This window comes from Beta vulgaris, chromosome 6 (genome assembly GCF_026745355.1).
Source record: "Beta vulgaris subsp. vulgaris cultivar EL10 chromosome 6, EL10.2, whole genome shotgun sequence".
Taxonomy (NCBI): domain Eukaryota; kingdom Viridiplantae; phylum Streptophyta; class Magnoliopsida; order Caryophyllales; family Amaranthaceae; genus Beta; species Beta vulgaris.
The window spans coordinates 72,079,673-72,098,879 of NC_079207.1; the positions used below are offsets into that span (position 1 = coordinate 72,079,673).

At 35.1% G+C, this 19,207-nt stretch overlaps 3 protein-coding genes and 1 long non-coding RNA gene across 6 annotated transcripts; 2 read left to right on the top strand and 2 right to left on the bottom strand.

Annotated features, from left to right (window-relative positions):
• Nucleotides 1-1,654: 1,654 nt before the first annotated feature.
• Nucleotides 1,655-7,419, bottom strand: LOC130591729 (uncharacterized). 2 transcript variants are annotated; one of them, XR_008969784.1, is made up of 2 exons: nt 7,182-7,419; nt 1,655-4,582 (listed from the first exon to the last, which is right to left on the bottom strand). It is a non-coding gene; the product is annotated as an uncharacterized LOC130591729 (long non-coding RNA). The 2 variants fall into 2 exon arrangements; XR_008969783.1 differs by having other exon boundaries at nt 1,655-4,748.
• A 1,755-nt stretch (nt 7,420-9,174) lies between these two features.
• Nucleotides 9,175-10,908, top strand: LOC104898095 (alkane hydroxylase MAH1-like). Its single transcript, XM_010685105.3, has one exon. The coding sequence runs from the start codon at nt 9,369-9,371 to the stop codon at nt 10,869-10,871; it is 1,503 nt and encodes a 500-aa protein (XP_010683407.3). The 5' UTR covers nt 9,175-9,368; the 3' UTR covers nt 10,872-10,908.
• Nucleotides 10,909-12,202: 1,294 nt separating this feature from the next.
• On the top strand, nt 12,203-14,574 carry LOC104898028 (uncharacterized). Its single transcript, XM_010685023.4, has 2 exons — nt 12,203-12,572; nt 14,125-14,574. Exons 1-2 carry the CDS (start codon nt 12,376-12,378, stop codon nt 14,342-14,344), a joined length of 417 nt encoding a protein of 138 aa, XP_010683325.1. The 5' UTR covers nt 12,203-12,375; the 3' UTR covers nt 14,345-14,574.
• A 60-nt stretch (nt 14,575-14,634) lies between these two features.
• Nucleotides 14,635-18,985, bottom strand: LOC104898027 (hypothetical protein). 2 transcript variants are annotated; one of them, XM_010685021.4, is made up of 3 exons: nt 18,734-18,985; nt 16,771-16,821; nt 14,635-15,783 (listed from the first exon to the last, which is right to left on the bottom strand). In XM_010685021.4, exon 3 carries the CDS (start codon nt 15,717-15,719, stop codon nt 15,339-15,341), a length of 381 nt encoding a protein of 126 aa, XP_010683323.2. In that variant the 5' UTR covers nt 15,720-15,783; nt 16,771-16,821; nt 18,734-18,985; the 3' UTR covers nt 14,635-15,338. The 2 variants fall into 2 exon arrangements, with proteins under 2 accessions (XP_010683323.2, XP_048502443.1); XM_048646486.2 differs by lacking the exon at nt 16,771-16,821 and having other exon boundaries at nt 18,734-18,983.
• Nucleotides 18,986-19,207: the final 222 nt, after the last annotated feature.

The following is a 19,207-nucleotide window of genomic DNA, read 5'->3' on the forward strand; positions in this document are numbered from 1 at the left end:
TACGGTGAAGTCATACATGTTCATAGATTTCTTTTAAAGGAATCTAATGACAACAAGATGAGAATTTCAATGAAAGTATCATATAAGGTGCAATCTTTTAAAATAAAAGTTATATGATAATCTTTCACAAAAATGGTAACAAATAAAGTCTTTTTTGACAAAAAATATGATAATATTACAACTTAACGTAAAGGATTTTAAAAAAATACATATATATCATGCTCTTAATTTTGAGAGCTTAAGATGATGCAACCTTACTTTTTTTTTTTTTTAGAAACACGACATAGCATGATATGCTACGTATTGTTTTCAAAGAAAAAAAAAACAATTCGTGTATTTAACAACAGATACGTTTTAGGTGTTTCAATCACAGATAGAATGAGTAAAAAAAAAATAATCGAAAATGAACTGCAAACATAGTTTTAGAATTTACACATACATCCCCCATCCCAATTTAATTGCCACTAAACTATTTGTTTCCCCAATTTAATTGCCACTAATGACTAAACTATTTGTTGCCCCCATTTTATGGAACAAAAACGAATTTTATAAATTATTTTGTCCCTTTAGTCATTCTTCATAGCTGAATCGTACATCTATTCATCCACTTATTTATGAGAAAAATGTTCGTAACTCATAGTAAGATGCCAAGATAACATCTCACAAAATTTTTGATATCAAATAATAGTTACTTTGATATTGATATCACAATGACTCTATTTTAGTAACAAATAACTCTATTTTAGTATGAATTTGATTTAAATTTGATATCAAAAATCTTGTGAGTTATCATTATAACATCTTGCTATTATTTTGAAATTTCACTATGAAACGCTAATTCAAACTCCTTATTTCTTTCAACCTTTTAACTTTCTTATTAACTTACCTAAAAATATAAATTTGGACGGAAGAAGTACGGAATACCAACTCGGCAAACATAATAGACATGCTGTATTTGAATTTTGACACAAATCTTCAATGTAGATTGTAGAAGAACCCGAGAAAAAAACGCGGAATGAATAAATTGACAATGTTCGAAAAATAAGAAGCCGCATAATTTTGGAAAGAGTGACGGGCCAAAAAGGGCAATAATCAGATCATTGTATAAAAAAGCCAACTGGTCTGACTTATAAAAGTTGGGTTGACAATGAGTTATAAAGCAAAAACAAGAAGTAGGAGTATATAATTAACATACTAGTAGTAAATAAAAAATTGACATAATCACTGTAAAAGTTTTCAAATACTCCCTCCGTCCCATAATATAGTGCCTATTTCATTTTTGGTGGTCAAACTTTAAAATCTTTGACTGAATATTCTCATTTGTATATATAAAAAAACATATTCATGTAGGATCTTGTTAGATTCGTCTCAATGTGTAGTTTCATAATATCAACTTTTTATATTTTTTATTAATAAGGAATTGAAGATATTAAAGGTCAAAGTTACGTTTTGGAGACCGTGAAAAAAGAAACAAGCACTATATTATGGGACGGAGGGAGTACCATAATAACTCAAAACTGTAAGATTCAAGGAAAAGACTTTACCATATCAACGTTCCAACTACTAAAGAATTTAAGTAATAAAATTGCATGTTTGTCAATAAGGTATCATTATATTATAATCACATCAATTAATGACTAAATAAACCTTTACCAGACACAAACACAATACTTTTATTATAATGACAAAGATTGAAAGTAATTTCATAACAAGAAAAGCCGGACAATAATAATTTTTTTTAAAAGGAAAAAAAATTAAATGACACCCAAGAATTTCTCATAGTCAGCAACCTGCTTACTTTGACAATGTCTGCAAAAGATGGCAGAAAAAAGTACCAACATGGTAACAGCTCAAATATCATCTTAATACAACAAAACCAACAAAAACAATCCCCAAAAAAAATTGAGAACTAATCAACAAACTTAGTTTTTCCCATCTTACTTGTTTCTCTCTCTTCACTCAAATCCCAAATCTTTATTTTTTTTGTACAGATCAAAGAGAGAGATGACATTCCAAACAAAGAAAGGAGATTTGTTTCTTAGCTCTATATTGTTCTTGTTCCTTGTTAATTCTTTTATCAATCTTTCATTTTGTCAATCCAATTCTCCTCAAAATATTGAAACATTTTTTCCTTTCTCACCATCACCTGCACCTGCACCAGCACCTGTACCTGTATCTGCACCTGCACCAGCACCTGTACCTGTAGCTGTGTTTTCTCCACCAACTTCGCCAACGTTACCAACGCCACTGCTGCCACCTCCACCTGATGCTTCATCAAGACAGGCGTCATCACCACCATCGACGTCTCATAAGGCGATATACACGGCAGTGGGGGTGACAGCTGCTAGTACGTTGGTGGTGGCCGCGGCACTTTTCTTTCTTTGTGCAAGGTATGCAACCAAACGGAAGAAAGAAAGTGGTGGAGGGGTCCATGCTGTTGGGGCAGTTGCTGCTGCTGGCGGCGGAGGTGGCGGTGGTGGTGGTGGTGGTGGTGGAGGAAGGTTACAGCCGTTGTCTCAGACAGAGTTTACAAGGTTTGATGGGAACATTAAAGGGTTAATAGTAGATGAGGATGGTTTGGACGTGCTGTATTGGCGGAAGCTTGAAGGGAGCCAGAGGAAGAGCGGACCTTTTCATAAGGATGCATTTAGTAAGACAAGCAATGGAAGGAAGACGTATTCTCGTGGGAAATCGTCGTCTTCTCAGAATCAAATACATCCTAAGGAAGAACAAACAGCTAGGCTGCTTGATCCTAATAAATCACCTCAGAATGAAAACAGTTTTCAGGCCATTGGAAATGCACAAGGGTCAGAGAAATTGGCTACTGCTAAGGAACAAATTAGTCCACCACAAGCACCAGCAACACCACCTCTTCCGCCTCCTATTCCTACCAAGGCAGGACCTGCACCACCACCGCCACCACCACCACCAATGGCAGCCAAGAAAAATGCACCACCACCACCACCACCACCAATGGCAGCCAAAAAAGGTCCAGCACCGCCACCTCCACCACTCAAGGGAGGTGGATCATCAAAACCACCACCAGGACCAAAACGGACCCCAAGTGGAAACATCATAGAACTATCTGCTATTGGGGAAGATGCATCAGGAAGCACCAATGATCAGGTCAAACTGAAGCCATTGCACTGGGAAAAGGTCAACGTTAATACTAGTCATTCCATGGTGTGGGACAACATCGAGCGCGGTTCATTCCAGTAAGTACAGCATTTAATTTTTCATTACAATAATTGATATAAAGAAAAGTCTTACAGTCTTAATTGAGTAGAAGTTGATTGGCATGTTTTTTTTTTTTGGTGCAACAGATACAATGGTGATATGATGGAAGCACTCTTTGGCTATGTTGCAGTAAACCGCAAATCACCAAAAGAAGACTCTGCTGCAGCTCAAGGTAATGGCATCCCTAATCCAGCTGCCAAAGTTTTCATTTTGGATGAACGACGTTCCCAGAATATTGCCATTGTGATTCGCTCTTTAGGCATCACTCGCAACGAGTTGATTGAGGGGCTGCAAGATGGAAAAGGCCTGAATATAGAAGTACTTGAGAAACTGACAAGAATCACCCCTACACGAGAAGAAAAAATTCAAATCCTAGCATTTGATGGAGATGCTGGAAGGCTAGCTGATGCAGAATCCTTCCTTTACCACCTGCTCAAGGCTGTTCCCTCAGCTTTTACTAGGGCTAACACAATGCTCTTCAAATTCAGTTATGGCTCAGAAATAAATCAACTGAAGGAATCTCTCCAAACACTTGACTCTGCCTCCAATGAGCTCCGAAATCGTGGAGTGTTCTTGAAGCTTCTAGAAGCTATACTAAAAGCAGGAAATCGACTTAATGCAGGGACTGCAAGAGGGGATGCAAAGGCTTTTAACCTTACGGCTTTAAGGAAGCTCTCCGATTACAAAAGTAGTGATGGGAAGACCACTCTACTTCACTTTGTGGTTCATGAGGTTGTCAGGAATGAGGGGAGACGGTGTGTTATGAACCGTAACAACAGCTTAACCAGAACCAACAGTCAGAGAAACTCAAGCTCAAGCTCAAGCTCAAGTTCAAACCTAAATCCAGAGGAAGCCAAGTCAAAAGAGGAGCAAGAAAAGGAGTTCTTACAGCTAGGGCTACCAGTTGTAGGTGGCTTGAGTGCTGAGTTCTCCAGTGTCAAGAAAGCAGCCACCCTTGACTATGACACCATATTAAGCATCAGCACATCAATGGAAGCTCGTATTGCTGAAACTAGGCAACTAGTGCTGCAGTGTGGAGCCGATGACGGTGGAAGAGCGTTTGTTACAGAAATGAAAGAGTTCTTGGCAGCAGCAGAGGGAGAGATAAAGGTAGTCCAAGAAGAACAGACAAGGGTGATGGAATTTGTAAAGAAAACAGCACAGTATTACCAAGCAGGAGGTTTCAAAGACAGCCAGCCACTTCAGCTCTTTGTTATAGTAAAAGATTTCCTGGCAATGGTCGATCAAGCTTGCATAGATATTGCTCGGAGTTTGCAACAGAAGAAACCAAGTAAAGCTGGTGCTGGTGCTGGATCCTCATCATCTCCGTCATCGCCACCAACCCCTGATGTGTTAAGGACTCGTGTTACATTCCCAAGGTTACCAAAACATTTCTTGTCAGACAAATCTAGTGGAAGTGACACTGATGATGATACCTGACAACTCAAGTCTCATAGATATGACGACTTCGAGTGATGTATATAGAGGATGAGGAGAGTAAGGTCCTTTTTCTACATTCAATTTGAAAGGGAAAAACCATAGATTAATGATTTTGAGTGATTCTCAGCTTTTTCTTTATTTATTTTTTGACAGAAAATGAGTGGATATTGGAATGTGCCTATATATATTCCCAACACCCCCAGACCACCGCGTACAGAAAGAAGAAATCACTCATTACAGTTCTCTAATTGCACAAAAAGAAAAGGAACCATTTGATATATATTTTACTATTGCCCAGCATTTTAGGATGTGTATTTACTAAGATTATCAGTATCAATAAAGATGTGCTCGTTCAGAGCACAAGAGATTGAAGTTCCCGCAAAAACAGATTCTCTAATGTCATATTGCATATGTGAGCTAGAGCGCAACCTGTGTCATTCCAATACCAAAACTCTAGTTTCATTTTGAACGGACTCAGTGTCCTAATACTTAAGATTCAGTCACAAGCAGTTACACCAACCTTTGGTATTTCAAAGTGATACAAGTTAGCTTCAGTTACGACTCTACGAGGGTTTGTTGACTGCTTAAGTTAGTTAATATCAATTTTTTTGTGAGTCTGGAAGACATGTTTGTCTGCTTAAGTTAGTTTAAAGATCTGTTGCTATATTTTCATCGATTTCTCATCTTCTTCTTGTAGCCAACTTGAGGGCCAACTTCCTCATTGACTTAAAAACAGGTACATAAGCTTAGGGACACATTTGAAAACAATTATTGAAGGAAAAAAAGACATGGTAGTTTGGTTAAATGTAAAAACTCGTACTTCCCATGAAATTGCAATTCTAACGGAACTGCATTTCCTAAAAATCAGAGAAACTGATGACCCAAAGTAAAATTTGTAGAAGTTCATTACCAAGGGGGTTAGGGCTACAACTATGATGCTTGAGCTCGGAAACAAGTGCAGACTCGGTTATGTATTCAGATTCGAGATTTTGACATCCAAAACTCTTAATTTGAAACTACAAAGACACAGGGTACATATACTTTCCTACGTTTCCCCTTTTTCTTTTGTTCAAAAGGTATCTAAGTATCCAACCTGTCTGCAGTGTTGGAAATCCAACATAGACACTCGCTGTTGCGACGAATTTGAGCATCATAAGGGTTAGGTAAAAGACTTTCCCATTTTCGATGACAATGAATATTAGTGACAGTTAAAGAATTTCAGTTTGCTTTTTTCAGTACATACTTTTCCCTCATCAACCAAATGATTGCTAAGACGAGAGCAAATAGTGTAATTTGCATGCTGAAAAATAGTATAGAACTAGATGAACTGGAGATAGGAATACCATACTAAGTTATTCAAAACTTTTCAAACAATGAAAGAGTCCTAATTTCTAGCAATTTAAGTAAACAAATTACCATACTAACCATCTCTAATAGGATATAGAAAGATGGTCTTGATTGGTTTACTCGATTTCAAATGACTTGTAACCAAAATAATTGGATCAGAATCATACATTTTAATTTTCAGCTAGAAATTGCAATGACTCAACTTGCAAATAGCTTAATATCGGAAGAACCGTGCCCAAATCCAGCCCGACAACCTAATTGGCATGTCTAGCTATTCTTAATCACTATCCTTTCAAAGGATTCAATATAAAATCTATGAAGTCGATTTCCTCCATTTCTCATATGACTTCATCACTGTCAGGATAACCGAGCTCATACATTCTCTTCTCTCATTTCACCAACACATCACCCATATTAGAAAGACGAAACTATGTCATTATGTACAATTGCTCCCATCCTACACAAACATTAGTAACTACCCCCTAAAAGAAATAGGTAACCACTTTATTAAGAGAGAATGGCACACTAGTTCAAGATGATGCAATAATTATCTCGAGGGGTTCACAAAAGACATTTGCATTATGGACTCATGATGAAATACAGAATCAAACTGATAGAGACCTAAATTATAACATGAAATGCATCAAACACATTTGTTACTTATGGTCTTATTTCCAACCCAAATATCAAAAAAAATCCAGAATTCTCTACTGATCACAATCTGTACTGTAATACTGTTCTTGTCCTAGAATTCAAGTCAACTAAACACCAAAAATTGAACCCAAAATTCCAGAAATCAATGACACCACAAGAATATTGGTCTAATATTAAAGAAGACAACCGCCAAACAAGCTATAAAAAATTGCATACAGTCATTGACCACCCAGCAAACAAAAAAAAATTAAAATTTTACCTAGAAAGAAGACAAATTTTGTTATGCAATTTATATCAACTAAAATTAGAACAAAATTACTAGATAAATTCAGGGTTTGTTCTGGAACTTTAAGGAAATAAGTATGAGTCAACAATTGACAACATTTCTCATTAAAAAGATAAAAACTTTATACCAATTCTTTGTTTCTTTAACTGGTATAACTATGAAAAATGAAGAAATAAATAAACAAAGGACAACCAGTATTGAAGAGGGATTATCTTACCTCATATGATGATGACAGTAGAAGATTTAAGGATTTGTTTGGATCCCACTAATTTAATTCAACTGAAATGATGAATTTCTCACCTGGGTCACTGAAAAAGATTCAAATGGCATCATCGAGTTAGTTGAAAGTTTATTTAATTGAATCATTCAAAGAATGGGTGTTCATTTGGGATTGAATAATGCGTATTTGACCTCCTTAATTACGAACAAGAAACGCATTCTCCAACTTCTTGTTTACGTTTGTTTGCCACATATGGAATGCCACACCAAGTTTTATAAAGTACTCCCTCAATTATTTTTTTTATCTTTTTTACTTGGAATTTTGTCACTATTCAATTTTTTCAATTATTTTCAATTTAAAAGAAAAAATATAGTTGTGGTCTTGTTTGATTCGTCTCAATTAGTACATTATTAATCTTCAACGTTATAATTTTATTAATATATAATAAAAGATATTTAAGTTTAAAGAGGTGTATTAGGAAACGCACACAGAAAGGTAAGAATGATAAAAGAAAAAAAAAATAAAGGGATATGTTCATTCAACAATCAACATGATCATCAAGATTGAACAATTGGCCCGTCAAAGGGAGAAAAGGAAGTAAGAACCATTATCAACGACATTTTTTTATTCTTATTTTTAATTTTTTGTGAAGCCTCTTTAGGTTTGGGTAGTGTCGTAACGTAGATGGGATCTGACTTCAGATTCATTCACAATATTTTTATCAATTAGGCTAGATAATATCTACTTTTGTTTAATCTTAATATTGTTATCCTTAAATGATCAATCTAATTAAACATAAAAATAAAAAATATCAACAAATAGTAAAGCAAAATATAAAAATTAGTGGAAAAAACAATTATGTAACCTTACTATTGATTGTATGTAACTCCTTAGGTCACAACGAAATACTATGATAGGATGATCAGCCCTCTATAAATTGTTGCGTTAATAAGTTTTCATTAGATATTAGGGCACTCATTGAGTGACTTATTAGTTCATACTGAGAATATTTATAATACACCTGAGTGTACCATGCTCATGGTACACCTAAGACTATTTTCTCCAAATGAGCAAAATGAGCGAATGAACAAATAAATGAGTAAAATGAACAAATGAGCAAACATTTTTACTTCTTTAAGAAAATGAGCAAACTCGACTCTATTTGAAGTTAAATTCAGATAAGATAAAGTAATTTCAGATAAGTCAAAATAAGTTGAATCAAATGGATCCTTATTTGAAGTTGCCTTTCATTTAGTGCCAATTCGACTCTATATAGTGAAGGATAGGTTTACGAGCCTTGGGTCGGCCCAATATGCACTTTGTTGATACCTTTCCCGTCTTGAGGTGTCTTGGGCTTGACATATGCCTGGACCGGTATTTAGACCCCAGCATAACTCATCCGGCCAGAATCTAACCTATATATAAGCATACTCGAAACAAACTAAACCTTTTGTAACTTAATCCGTATCGATTTGTTGGATTATGCTCTAAAAGTAGTCAAATGATTTTCCCAACAATTTGGATTAGTGGCTACTAGTAAGTTAGTGGGTAATTCATTTTATAATTAAAATGTAATTAGTGAATACTAGTTACAGAGAATATGGTATAGGACATGTTTTCCACTACTTAGTTGTGCGGCTAAATTTTTAGGTTAGTTACTTTTATTGTAAGCCTATAAAAAACACTTATTGTATTGAGACTCATTGAGCAAGTTTAATACAAAACTTCTCCATATTTTATTTAATGTCCTCTCTAGTCTAAAAACTATCACGATATCGAATGACTCGTTTGCCAACTCTACTTTTTCATTTAGTATCAACCACATATATGATACGATAAACCGTCTTATCTTATACGCTCGTCTTGTACTCTTGTTCTAATAATTGTAGCACCAATAATAGTACCATGGACATATGTAGATCAAAATCTTCAATTATAAGAAACAGGAAAACGAAGTACTACAACATTTCTGCATATGATCGAACTACCATTGTAGATAACCGAAAGGAAACATAAATATCATCCACAAAATTTTCACGTGTTTGCATTGACAACTTTAGTTACCAGACTTAATTCTTATGGACGGTCCCCAGAAAAAAAAATGGATATGAATACTCCCTACTATTACTATTAAGTAGTTCAATTTTTTGTGCCAAACTATCAAGAAACTATCAATACAATAGTATGGAGTTTCATGTTATCCTCCTCCTCATATTCATTTTCTTTCTTTGCTTTTGCTACTCTTTCCGTAACAAAAATGGCGTCCCTACAAATTGGCCTATTGTAGGGATGTTACTTCCTCTTCTCGCAAATGTTCCTCGCATCCATGATTGGATTACCGAAGTGTTAGAGAAATACCAACTAAATTTTCTCTTCAAAGGTCCTTGGTTCACCAACATGGAGATGTTTGTCACCCTTGATCCTGCAAATGTGCACTATATTATGAGCAAGAACTTCAAAAATTATCCCAAAGGATCAAAGTTCAATGAAATGTTCGACGTATTTGGAGACGGTATCTTCAATGTAGACTCTAAGTTATGGGAGTACCATAGAAAAATGGCTCATACTTTCATTGGCCACCCTAAATTTAATCAGTTTTTGCATGAGAAAGTATGGGAGAAAGTAGAGAAAGGTCTAATCCCGGTACTTGATCACGCTTCTAAACAAGGGTTAGTAGTTGATCTACAAGATTTGTTTAGTAGGTTTACATTTGATACTATTTGTACTCTCATTGTGGGAAGTGATTTGAGATCTTTATCAGTAGATTGGCCTAATGAACCATTTTTAAAGGCCTTAGATGATATTGAGGAGGTAATATTTCGGCGTCATGTTGTTCCTATGAGTGTATGGAAGTTTTTTAGGTGGCTTGGTGTAGGAAAAGAGAGAAAGTACAAAGAAGCTTGGGAAATACTTGATGAATTCATCTACAAACGCATATCCGAAAAGAGATCAGAAGAATTATTCAAGCAAGAAGAACTTAAGCATAAAGAGGCATCAGTTGGTGTAGATCTATTGACGTTGTACATGGATCAAGCACAAGGTCTAAGTAGTACAAATGTTAAGAATAATCTAAGTGATAAGTTGTTAAGGGACACTATACTAAATTTCTTTATAGCAGGAAGAGACACAACAAGCACTGCTTTAGCATGGTTTTTTTATCTCCTCTCTAAGAACCCGCGAGTCGAATCCAAGATCCGACAAGAATTAGATACAATAATGGACACCAACCAAGATCATGACAAGCTAGTTTATGTTCATGGTGCATTATGTGAAGCTTTAAGATTGTACCCTCCAGTGGCCTTTGAACAAAAGGCTTCTATGGAGTCAGACATACTTCCAAGTGGCCAACATGTGTATCCAAATATGCAAATTATCTTCAACTTATATGCAATGGGAAGGATGAAATCGATATGGGCAGATGATTGTAACGAGTTTAAGCCGGAAAGATGGATATCTGAACGTGGGAATATTAAGCATGAACCATCTTACAAGTTCTTAACCTTTAATGCAGGACCAAGATCTTGTTTAGGAAAGAATATGGCTTTCACCCAAATGAAAGCTGTTGTTGCTACCATAGTTCGAAACTACAAGTTCCAAGCAATACAAGGACAACTTGTTGTGCCGGACATCTCTTTAATGCTTCGTATGAAGAATGGATTTAAGGTTAAAGTTTGCAAGTTTCAGTAAGGCACAAGTATGTTACGTTGGGTAACCAATAAGCTAAGGAGGGTAATTAAACTCAATAAGTGTATGATTTGATCATTGTAAAATGATTTTTCTTTGTTAAGTGACTTCAGTTGTTGCTTTTATATTTAACTTGTGTGTAGATCATTGAAGATTAATGGTGTTTGTCATAGGTGTGTTGTGTTGTGTTGCTTTTAGGTTGTTAGGTGGCTTTGTTTTTTTCATGCTTTGAAGATGTGTTTAGCTATTTAAAATGCACTACGTGTTTGGATAATTATTAAAAAAAATGTATGTGCTTCGGTAATTATAAATAAAATGTATGTGTCTCAGTATTTGAAGTATGCTCATCAATTTCTATGTAGAATGTTTTTCTTTTTGGAAACTAAAATTTCACCAAAATTTCTTTTTGAAATTAATGTACGATAACAAACAACCCTTAGCTAACGAAGAAAATTCGTCTACAATGATATTGATGTCCAGATAATATTTGTCTCTTTTTTGTTAGTGGTGTGTGGAAAATTATAATTAACACCAACCATTGCGTACGTAGGTTCAACCATCAAAATCACCATCATGAACCTTTAATAGTGTTCAAAGAAAAGACCAACCACTTTTAAGCCAAGGAAAAAGGATATCACGTAAATACATCCATCAATCGAAAAACGATCAGATATATGATCTATCGCTAAATAAATCAAATTACTGAGAGTATACCCAATGATTGATCCAAATTCTTGGATCATCAAATATTTTAATGCGGAGCAAATTGGGAGTAAAAAGGTGTATTTGAGAAACTTATATTCTATTGGGAAAATTGTTGGTTAAGTTGATTATGATAAATCATATTTGTAAGTTGTATCTCATATTAAAATTTGGATCAGTTTGAGAATTGAGATCAATTTGGGAACTAGACGATTGAAAATTTGGATTAATGTGAGGTTTTTGAAGTCTTTTGGACTTTCGACGGGTTTTTTCTGTCTGTTTTGGGATCCATAACTAATATTTGTTATAGAGAATTTATTTTATTAATATGGGGTGGATAAATATTGAAAGGAAACAAATATGACTTTTAATAACAAAATGAGCTCAAAAATAAAATGGGCAGAAGTAGCTAAATATTGGTATCTATTTATAGACAAAAAATATATATAATTGTTGGCGTTTTTAAGAAAAATAAATAAATTTAAACAGTATATATGACCGTTGCAAAAATTTGCACCATTACTAATTCAACGTAATGGTAGTCGATCGTTAGATTGATGAAATATGGACTCACTCTAGGATTCTCATCCTCCCATCATGCGCCACATAGACAATGATCCACTTTTTTTTTATTCATTTTGGATCATTGCAATGATCCGATCAATGCTCTTTTTCCCCCTTTTTTTTCTCTCTTCTATTCTTTTTATTACTTTTTATACATTCTCTTCTCATCTATAACTTTGATCAACCAAGGAACATACTCTAAGCATCAATCCAGCTTCTTATTAAAAACTTTACACCACTTATGGATACTTTTCGATCTACAATCAAACTGTCACTTTTATTCTTCATGTTAGTTTCTCCTATAATTGTTTTAAATGCGTTAGATCACGTACAAGGAAATGTTGACAACTTTATTGTTACGTCTCTTTATAGTTCTTGGAATAAGGTGAAATTTATTTTGCAAGAAGCACAGAAGAGATTTTTACCTCCCAACTTGGAGTAAGTTTTTATTTACAATTTCAATAGTGTAGTTTTAGTTACAATCTCACTAATGCATTAAAGTCATTTTTCTATAATCTCTAATGTCAAAGTTTCACAAAAAAAAAATGTCATTTTCATCATATATATTTAAATTGCTTATAATATCATTTTTTTTCCTTTTTTTAAACGACGTACAAATATATTTTTTTCCCATCATATTCTGATTCTATGGATTAACCAATCTTGATAATAATCTACACTTTCATAGTACAAATTATTGCTTGTAATTATTATATCATAACTTATGATGTAACAACCCAAAAACCATGCTTCTTTTATATAAAAAAATGCAAATGAAATCAATATGGATCATGTCATTATTTATGTAGTCCATGTCATTTTTATTGGAGCATATATCGTTATATACATGTGAGATTTTGTTACACAATAAGCTATGGTGTGTAATATGTTATACCCGAAACACACTCTTTATATTATATATTCTATTATATGTTCAATGGAATTTTCGCATTTACGACAATGTAGAATCATTTAAGAATAATTAATCCCCATATATTAGATATCATAACTTCGTCCAATAGAAATCATTAATTTACTTATTTTCTAGGTTAAAGTAGTATATATTACATGCATTTTGCCCCATTCGACTAACAAACACCCAAAGAAACATATGCAACTAAAAGAAGTGTAGGACCACACCTTGTTCTTTTATCCTACTACTATATTGTTTTAATACATTCATTATTGTAATTTGTGTGTTCTATTATGAATGAAGAAAATATATGTTATTACTTCAAATTATATATTCTTTTACAAAAGAACATGATGCATGTTATATTAATGTATCTATGGGGATAGATTAGTAGTCAGAGCATCTCTCCCGATTTCAAGAGGTCTTGGGATCAATTCTCACCCTTGGCATAGTTAACAAGTTGAGATCCCTTTTATTCCTCCAACTTGTCAAGGTTTCACCTTTACCAAAAAAATCCAATTTCGACATGTTTTGAGTACTTTATAATGTCTTCTTGTCGCTTAAACTGGTCTTACGTTTTGCATTTGTTCACTCCCAAAACACAATATATTTCTTTATCGAATAGTTCTGAGATCCCTTTTATTTCTCCAACTTGTCAAGGTTTCGCCTTTACCAAAAAAAAATCCAATTTCAATATGTTTTGAGTACTTTATAATGTCTTCTTCTCGCTTAAACTGGTCTTACGTTTTGCATTTGTTCACTCCCAAAACACAATATATTTCTTTATCGAATAGTTCTGAGAAGACTTATTTCATCTACTTGTTTTGCGCATCTTCTGAGAACTGAGAAGAATAGTTCTAAACTTCTAACATATAGGTATATAGTAAAAGATAACATGACAAATGTCCATCACTCAAATAACAATGATGAAAAGTAAATTTTGAACACTTTGATCATTTTCCTACTACAATGCAAGTAACGTTTAGCTCTGAAGACTTGATCTACTGAGAACTAAAGAATAATTAAATCAATTCTGTGTGAGACTAATAATAAGTTGCAACTGTATTATGGGACTAGTTTCAGAATCCAAGAGAAAGCAGTCACAGAGGTTGAAAGAGAGAATTCAAGCGAAAGAATAAAAATCGCAGCAAAGAAAAGCTTGGAAGAAGGAGAGGCAACGTTGGAGAAAACAGCCGAATCGGCTGCCACAGTGATGGAAAAGGCAGTACATAAGGCAAAGGATACGGTGGAGCAAAAACTGTCTCAAGGACATGAAAAGGATGCTGATGAACTCTAGATCACTTTACTATTACCATTTGTTCGCGACTAAAATTGTATTATCGACATTATTTATGTTACTCCCCGCGTGTTTTTATTAACGCAATACTTTGACTTTTACACTCTATCACTGTAAAAGCTATGAGAAGTTGTTACTTAAATCCAGTCAAAAAAAAAAAAAGTAGTTACTTAGATAAATATTCATAAAGCAGCATCTAACATAATGAATAATGCTCAAACGAAGCATAGGCAATATTAGTATTTTTCCCTTCTTAGTATTGGCAATAAAATAGACAAATGGAGTATCTGTTGAGCAGCAATTCAAATTAGAATCTGGTGCACGGTGCACCATATCATTCGGCATTTTAGATAAATAGGCAAAATCTCCATTCAACAGTAAGGCTTAAAAGCACTTCAATGTATCATGCCACCAACCTGCTAAATTGAACTTCTCAAATATTAACAGCGACTCCCTCCTACCAGTTTCAGCCAGGGAATTAAAACTCGCCCGTTCCGTTACAGAACGGCCGTTCTGTAACGGATTTTGGATTTGCCGTTCCGCGAAATCCCGTTACGGAACGCCATAATAAAATTCACATACTTCTTGCCGCGTTGTCCGTTCCATAACGCGAACTCGCCGCGTTAGAACGCTTTTATCACCGTTACATCCGTTTTTTTCAAACATTGGCCAAATTCTTTCTATGATTTAATTATATAGTTAATGAAACATGATATTCTATTAGATTTGATTATATTATGTTGTAATAATGCTTCATAAACTAAAAAAATGCAAATAAAGTTGAAACATAGTTATGTGCATTTTTTTAAAAAATTCACGCCGCGTCGGCCGCGAAACGTTCTATTTGCCCGTTACAAGCCGTTCCCGCGACAACGTAACCGTTCCCGCGAACGCGACCGCGACCGAGTTTTTTTTCCCTGGTTTCAGCACACTAAACAAACAACAAGCTTAACTAACTTTTCAGAAACAAAGATCCAAGTGTTGTTCTTATGTCCTAGGAGGAACGAGATGCAGAGAGTTTAAGGCATTCACTTTGACATCTCCTAAGGCATACATCATTCCAGTTAGGAACGTGATGCTGGTTGACGCAAACAGTTCGTGCACAGGCATCAGTGCATGCATCAAGCTCTGAGACTCCACACACAGTGACACAAGTATCAGGGATTGGATCCTTAGAGAAGGCACCCACCTTTTTCAGCATGCGCTTCGAGGTGCAAACCCTTTCACACACAAAAATGTCGTCAGAGCTCTTTTCCCGGCCTCTTGCAGTCTTGATCCTTTGCTCCTCATCCCGCCTTCTCTTAATCCTAAAGGCTTGTCCTGCGACAATGGCTGGAATAGCGGCCCCCAAAAGGGACCACCACACTTCCACCATAAGTAGGTAATGCTAGACTCAAGCTTTTTGTCTCTAATTCTTTGCTCATGCACTATGCTTTAAGCTGCACACCAAAAGCAAAAAATTAGCAAAACCCACATTATAATTTTCAGTTTTTTCATCAGCCAGATTCAAGAAAAACTGATTAACAGAATACCTTCATACATCTCTAAATATCTAGAAGCAAAATGTTGTTCCAGAACTCAAGCATATAGTAGGGCTTGCGCCAAATCATGATTGCACAGAAAGAAACATAAAAGCTATAGATTTCCTAATGGTGTTCCTGAGGGGCTTTCCCCCTCTCTTGCACCAAAGAAGAAAAAAAAAACTAATGGTGTCCCTAAAAACGTAGTAGTATGAAGCAATTACTTAAGGACAAGTATCTTCATAGTGATTAAGGTGTACATATCAAGGCTCCCTACTTTCGAGAAAAAACCACTCATATAGTCATATACACCTCTTGATAATCCAAAACAATCGGCAAAACTGGATGTAGGCTGCTGGTGAAGCAATAATATAAAAGTTATCATGGGATTTAAGAACATTAGTTTGGGTATCCTTGGAACATTTCTATGTGAATCAACAAATGAGTAGTATTACACAGATCATGTACCCCTCAGCGTCACCGCTTGAAACAGACATACACAGAGACACAGACAGGACAAGACACAGACGCGCGCACACACATACACAACTTTCGCAAAAGAAAAAAAAAAGATGAGCAAGGGATTAATTCTGCAAAGTCCATCTACCTGTCTATCAATGCAAACACTTGAAGAACTTAAGAAAAGTAAAGATTCAACAAATAGCCAATCAATTGCAAATAGTTGTAAGCTTAGTGGCAAAGATGACCACAAACTACAACAATAACCCTTTTTGCCTTTTGGGTACATTTCTTATGGACAGCACAGTAAGAAGGCCTTGAAGCAATAATTACTTCAAAAATACTAATTACTCAAACACACTTCACGGTTACCTACATTACAAGATGCCCCAATGACTGTTAAAGCTACAAAGAGAACCTAATCTAAAGTTTTATCCAGCATATTACCTGTGCCATCATAACATAGATATAGTTTACTCTAACATCTCCTAACACGCCCTGCAAATGCAAAGAAGAGGTTTCTATAACACCCTTGACTGGAAAGGAATTAACAACACGCTATTACACTATTAAAGAGGAAGCAAAGTGCACTACAGAAGAGATTTGATTTAGTTCATGATAACCCAAGTACCTAAAACTAACAATTGCCCCAGATGGCTCCTTCAACAAACTATACTACGGAAGAGCTATAGGGGTATGGTTTCAGAATCAGACATTCAGTTGATACTTGGCAGCTCTACAGTTCCCAAGAAGCAAAAAACAACACACTACACTGGAAAATGCTATGTGCAACCCAAAATACTACGTTTTTAGATTCACTAACCACAACCATGTGACCTTCCAAGTTCCAAACTTTCCAAGATTAGTACATGAGCAAATTTTAAGAACTTGACTACTCTCATGTTTTGTCACAAAATTCCACATTAAATCCATCAAACCTCAACCCCAAAATCACCAAATTACTCTAATATTTTAAAAAGACTATGTAATAGTATAGTGAACAGTGATAATCATGAGAATGTCCAAAAATTCACTAAATAGTTTCAAGTATCAATTATTGACTAATCACCCAAACAAGGCACCTAATTTAACCCCGAAATTATCCCTAAACGAAAGAACACATACGTCACTGAACAAATATGAGGTGCAGAAATGGGTTGCCGATTCCTTCAAATCCACCCAAAAATGTATGATTCGCAAATAGATTATTCTCAATGTTGGAGTCACTACTTGATTATCTACTCAAGAAACATTTCCTGGTACTAGCATCAACAATATAAAATTTCAAGATTCGATACACAAAGAGCATCTCTACACTTAGTCCCCAGCAAAAGCCAAAAGTTGTGCACATAAGACTTCAACAAGGCCACTGAACTATGACGGAAAATATTCCAGCAGAGACTTTAGGCTAAAGTTTTTAAAAGGGTCCTGGTCCATCCATTTTTTCGTTGTAAGGTATTATGTACATTTTACAGCACACAATCTAAAATGCACAGTTATATCTTCAATTCATCAAACAATATACAGCCCAAGAAACTAAGAAATACTCATTTAATCTTATAACAATTCTACAATTTGGAGGATTACCCATATTGAAGGAAATCCTATTTTCACATACACATGAAGAAATAAATTAAAATTATTTCGAGGTCAGTTCTCTACAGTTTATGTATCATAAATGTGATAAATTCTACTATGGTAAGTACAGCAAAAATAGCAGACATTTAGGAGGCGTTTGGTTGAGATAGAGGAGTGGGAAGGGAATGGAAGCAAGTAGAGGGAAGCAATGGTAACAATAGTTGTTACTTTTATTGGATGGTTAGTTTAACAATAGAAATGAATCACTTGTAAGGGAATGGAAAGGATTTTGTTACTCCTCTAATTTAAAGGGTCACATTTTGGGGGTTTGGGTTACCCTCAAGCAAGGGTAATGGTTAACGCACTATCCAAACCAAACAAGGAGTAATAGATTCAGTTTATTGAATTCGTTTCCATGCCCAAAAAAGCTCAACCAAACAAGGCATAAATATGTAGAAAAATCAAATCTTTTTCTTACAAGTTAGGTTGAAATATGGCGTAAACTCGGGCAAATTTTTTTTTGCAGCAATAACATTATCATCAAAGTGGTCGGACTCACAATTAAGAGAAAGCTGTACTACAACTAGTTCCCTTCTGTCCGTTTTAAACCCTTGAATTTCAAAACAGTAAAATTTGTAGCAAGGGAATGAATTAAAAACATGAAATAACATATATGAGATAAAGAAAAAATAAGTTGAATTCATGAAACAAACAATAACAACAGCATAGAACCAATCGCATGAATAATCACATGAAGTAGATCTTAAACATCGATTCCACACCAAAATTGGCAACAAAACAAGTAGATTAATCTAAGGAACAAAACAAGAACCTGGAACGAGCTTCTGCAATTCGAGCTTTGGAATTTGCGTTCGAGTGACGAATTTGCGTACGAGAGGTTCTAAAGGAATTCGCTTATAACTTGGGCCCGTTACCGTGAGGGTGTTGTAAACTTGTAATTGTATAATTTTTATCTATAATCTGTAATAGAGTGAATAGAGAGATGAAATTTTCCCTTGTAATGGCAGCTATTGTTGGGAGGTTTTGAGGGTTTAGGGTAGAAATGGCAATGGGTTCGGGAACCGATCCAGACTCGTTAGGACCCGACCTATTTACAAGGGTCTGGATTCAAAAAATTTACACTCGATGGGTTCGGATCCGGGTCAGGGTCGTGCATGGGACGGGGACGGGTCCACGCATGCTAGGTTCGGACCCGATTCGCAATTCATTTACATATTAGAAATTTTTTCTAACTAAACTTTAAGGTTTTATGAGTTGTGATTTTGTGAACTTGTGAGACTTGTAA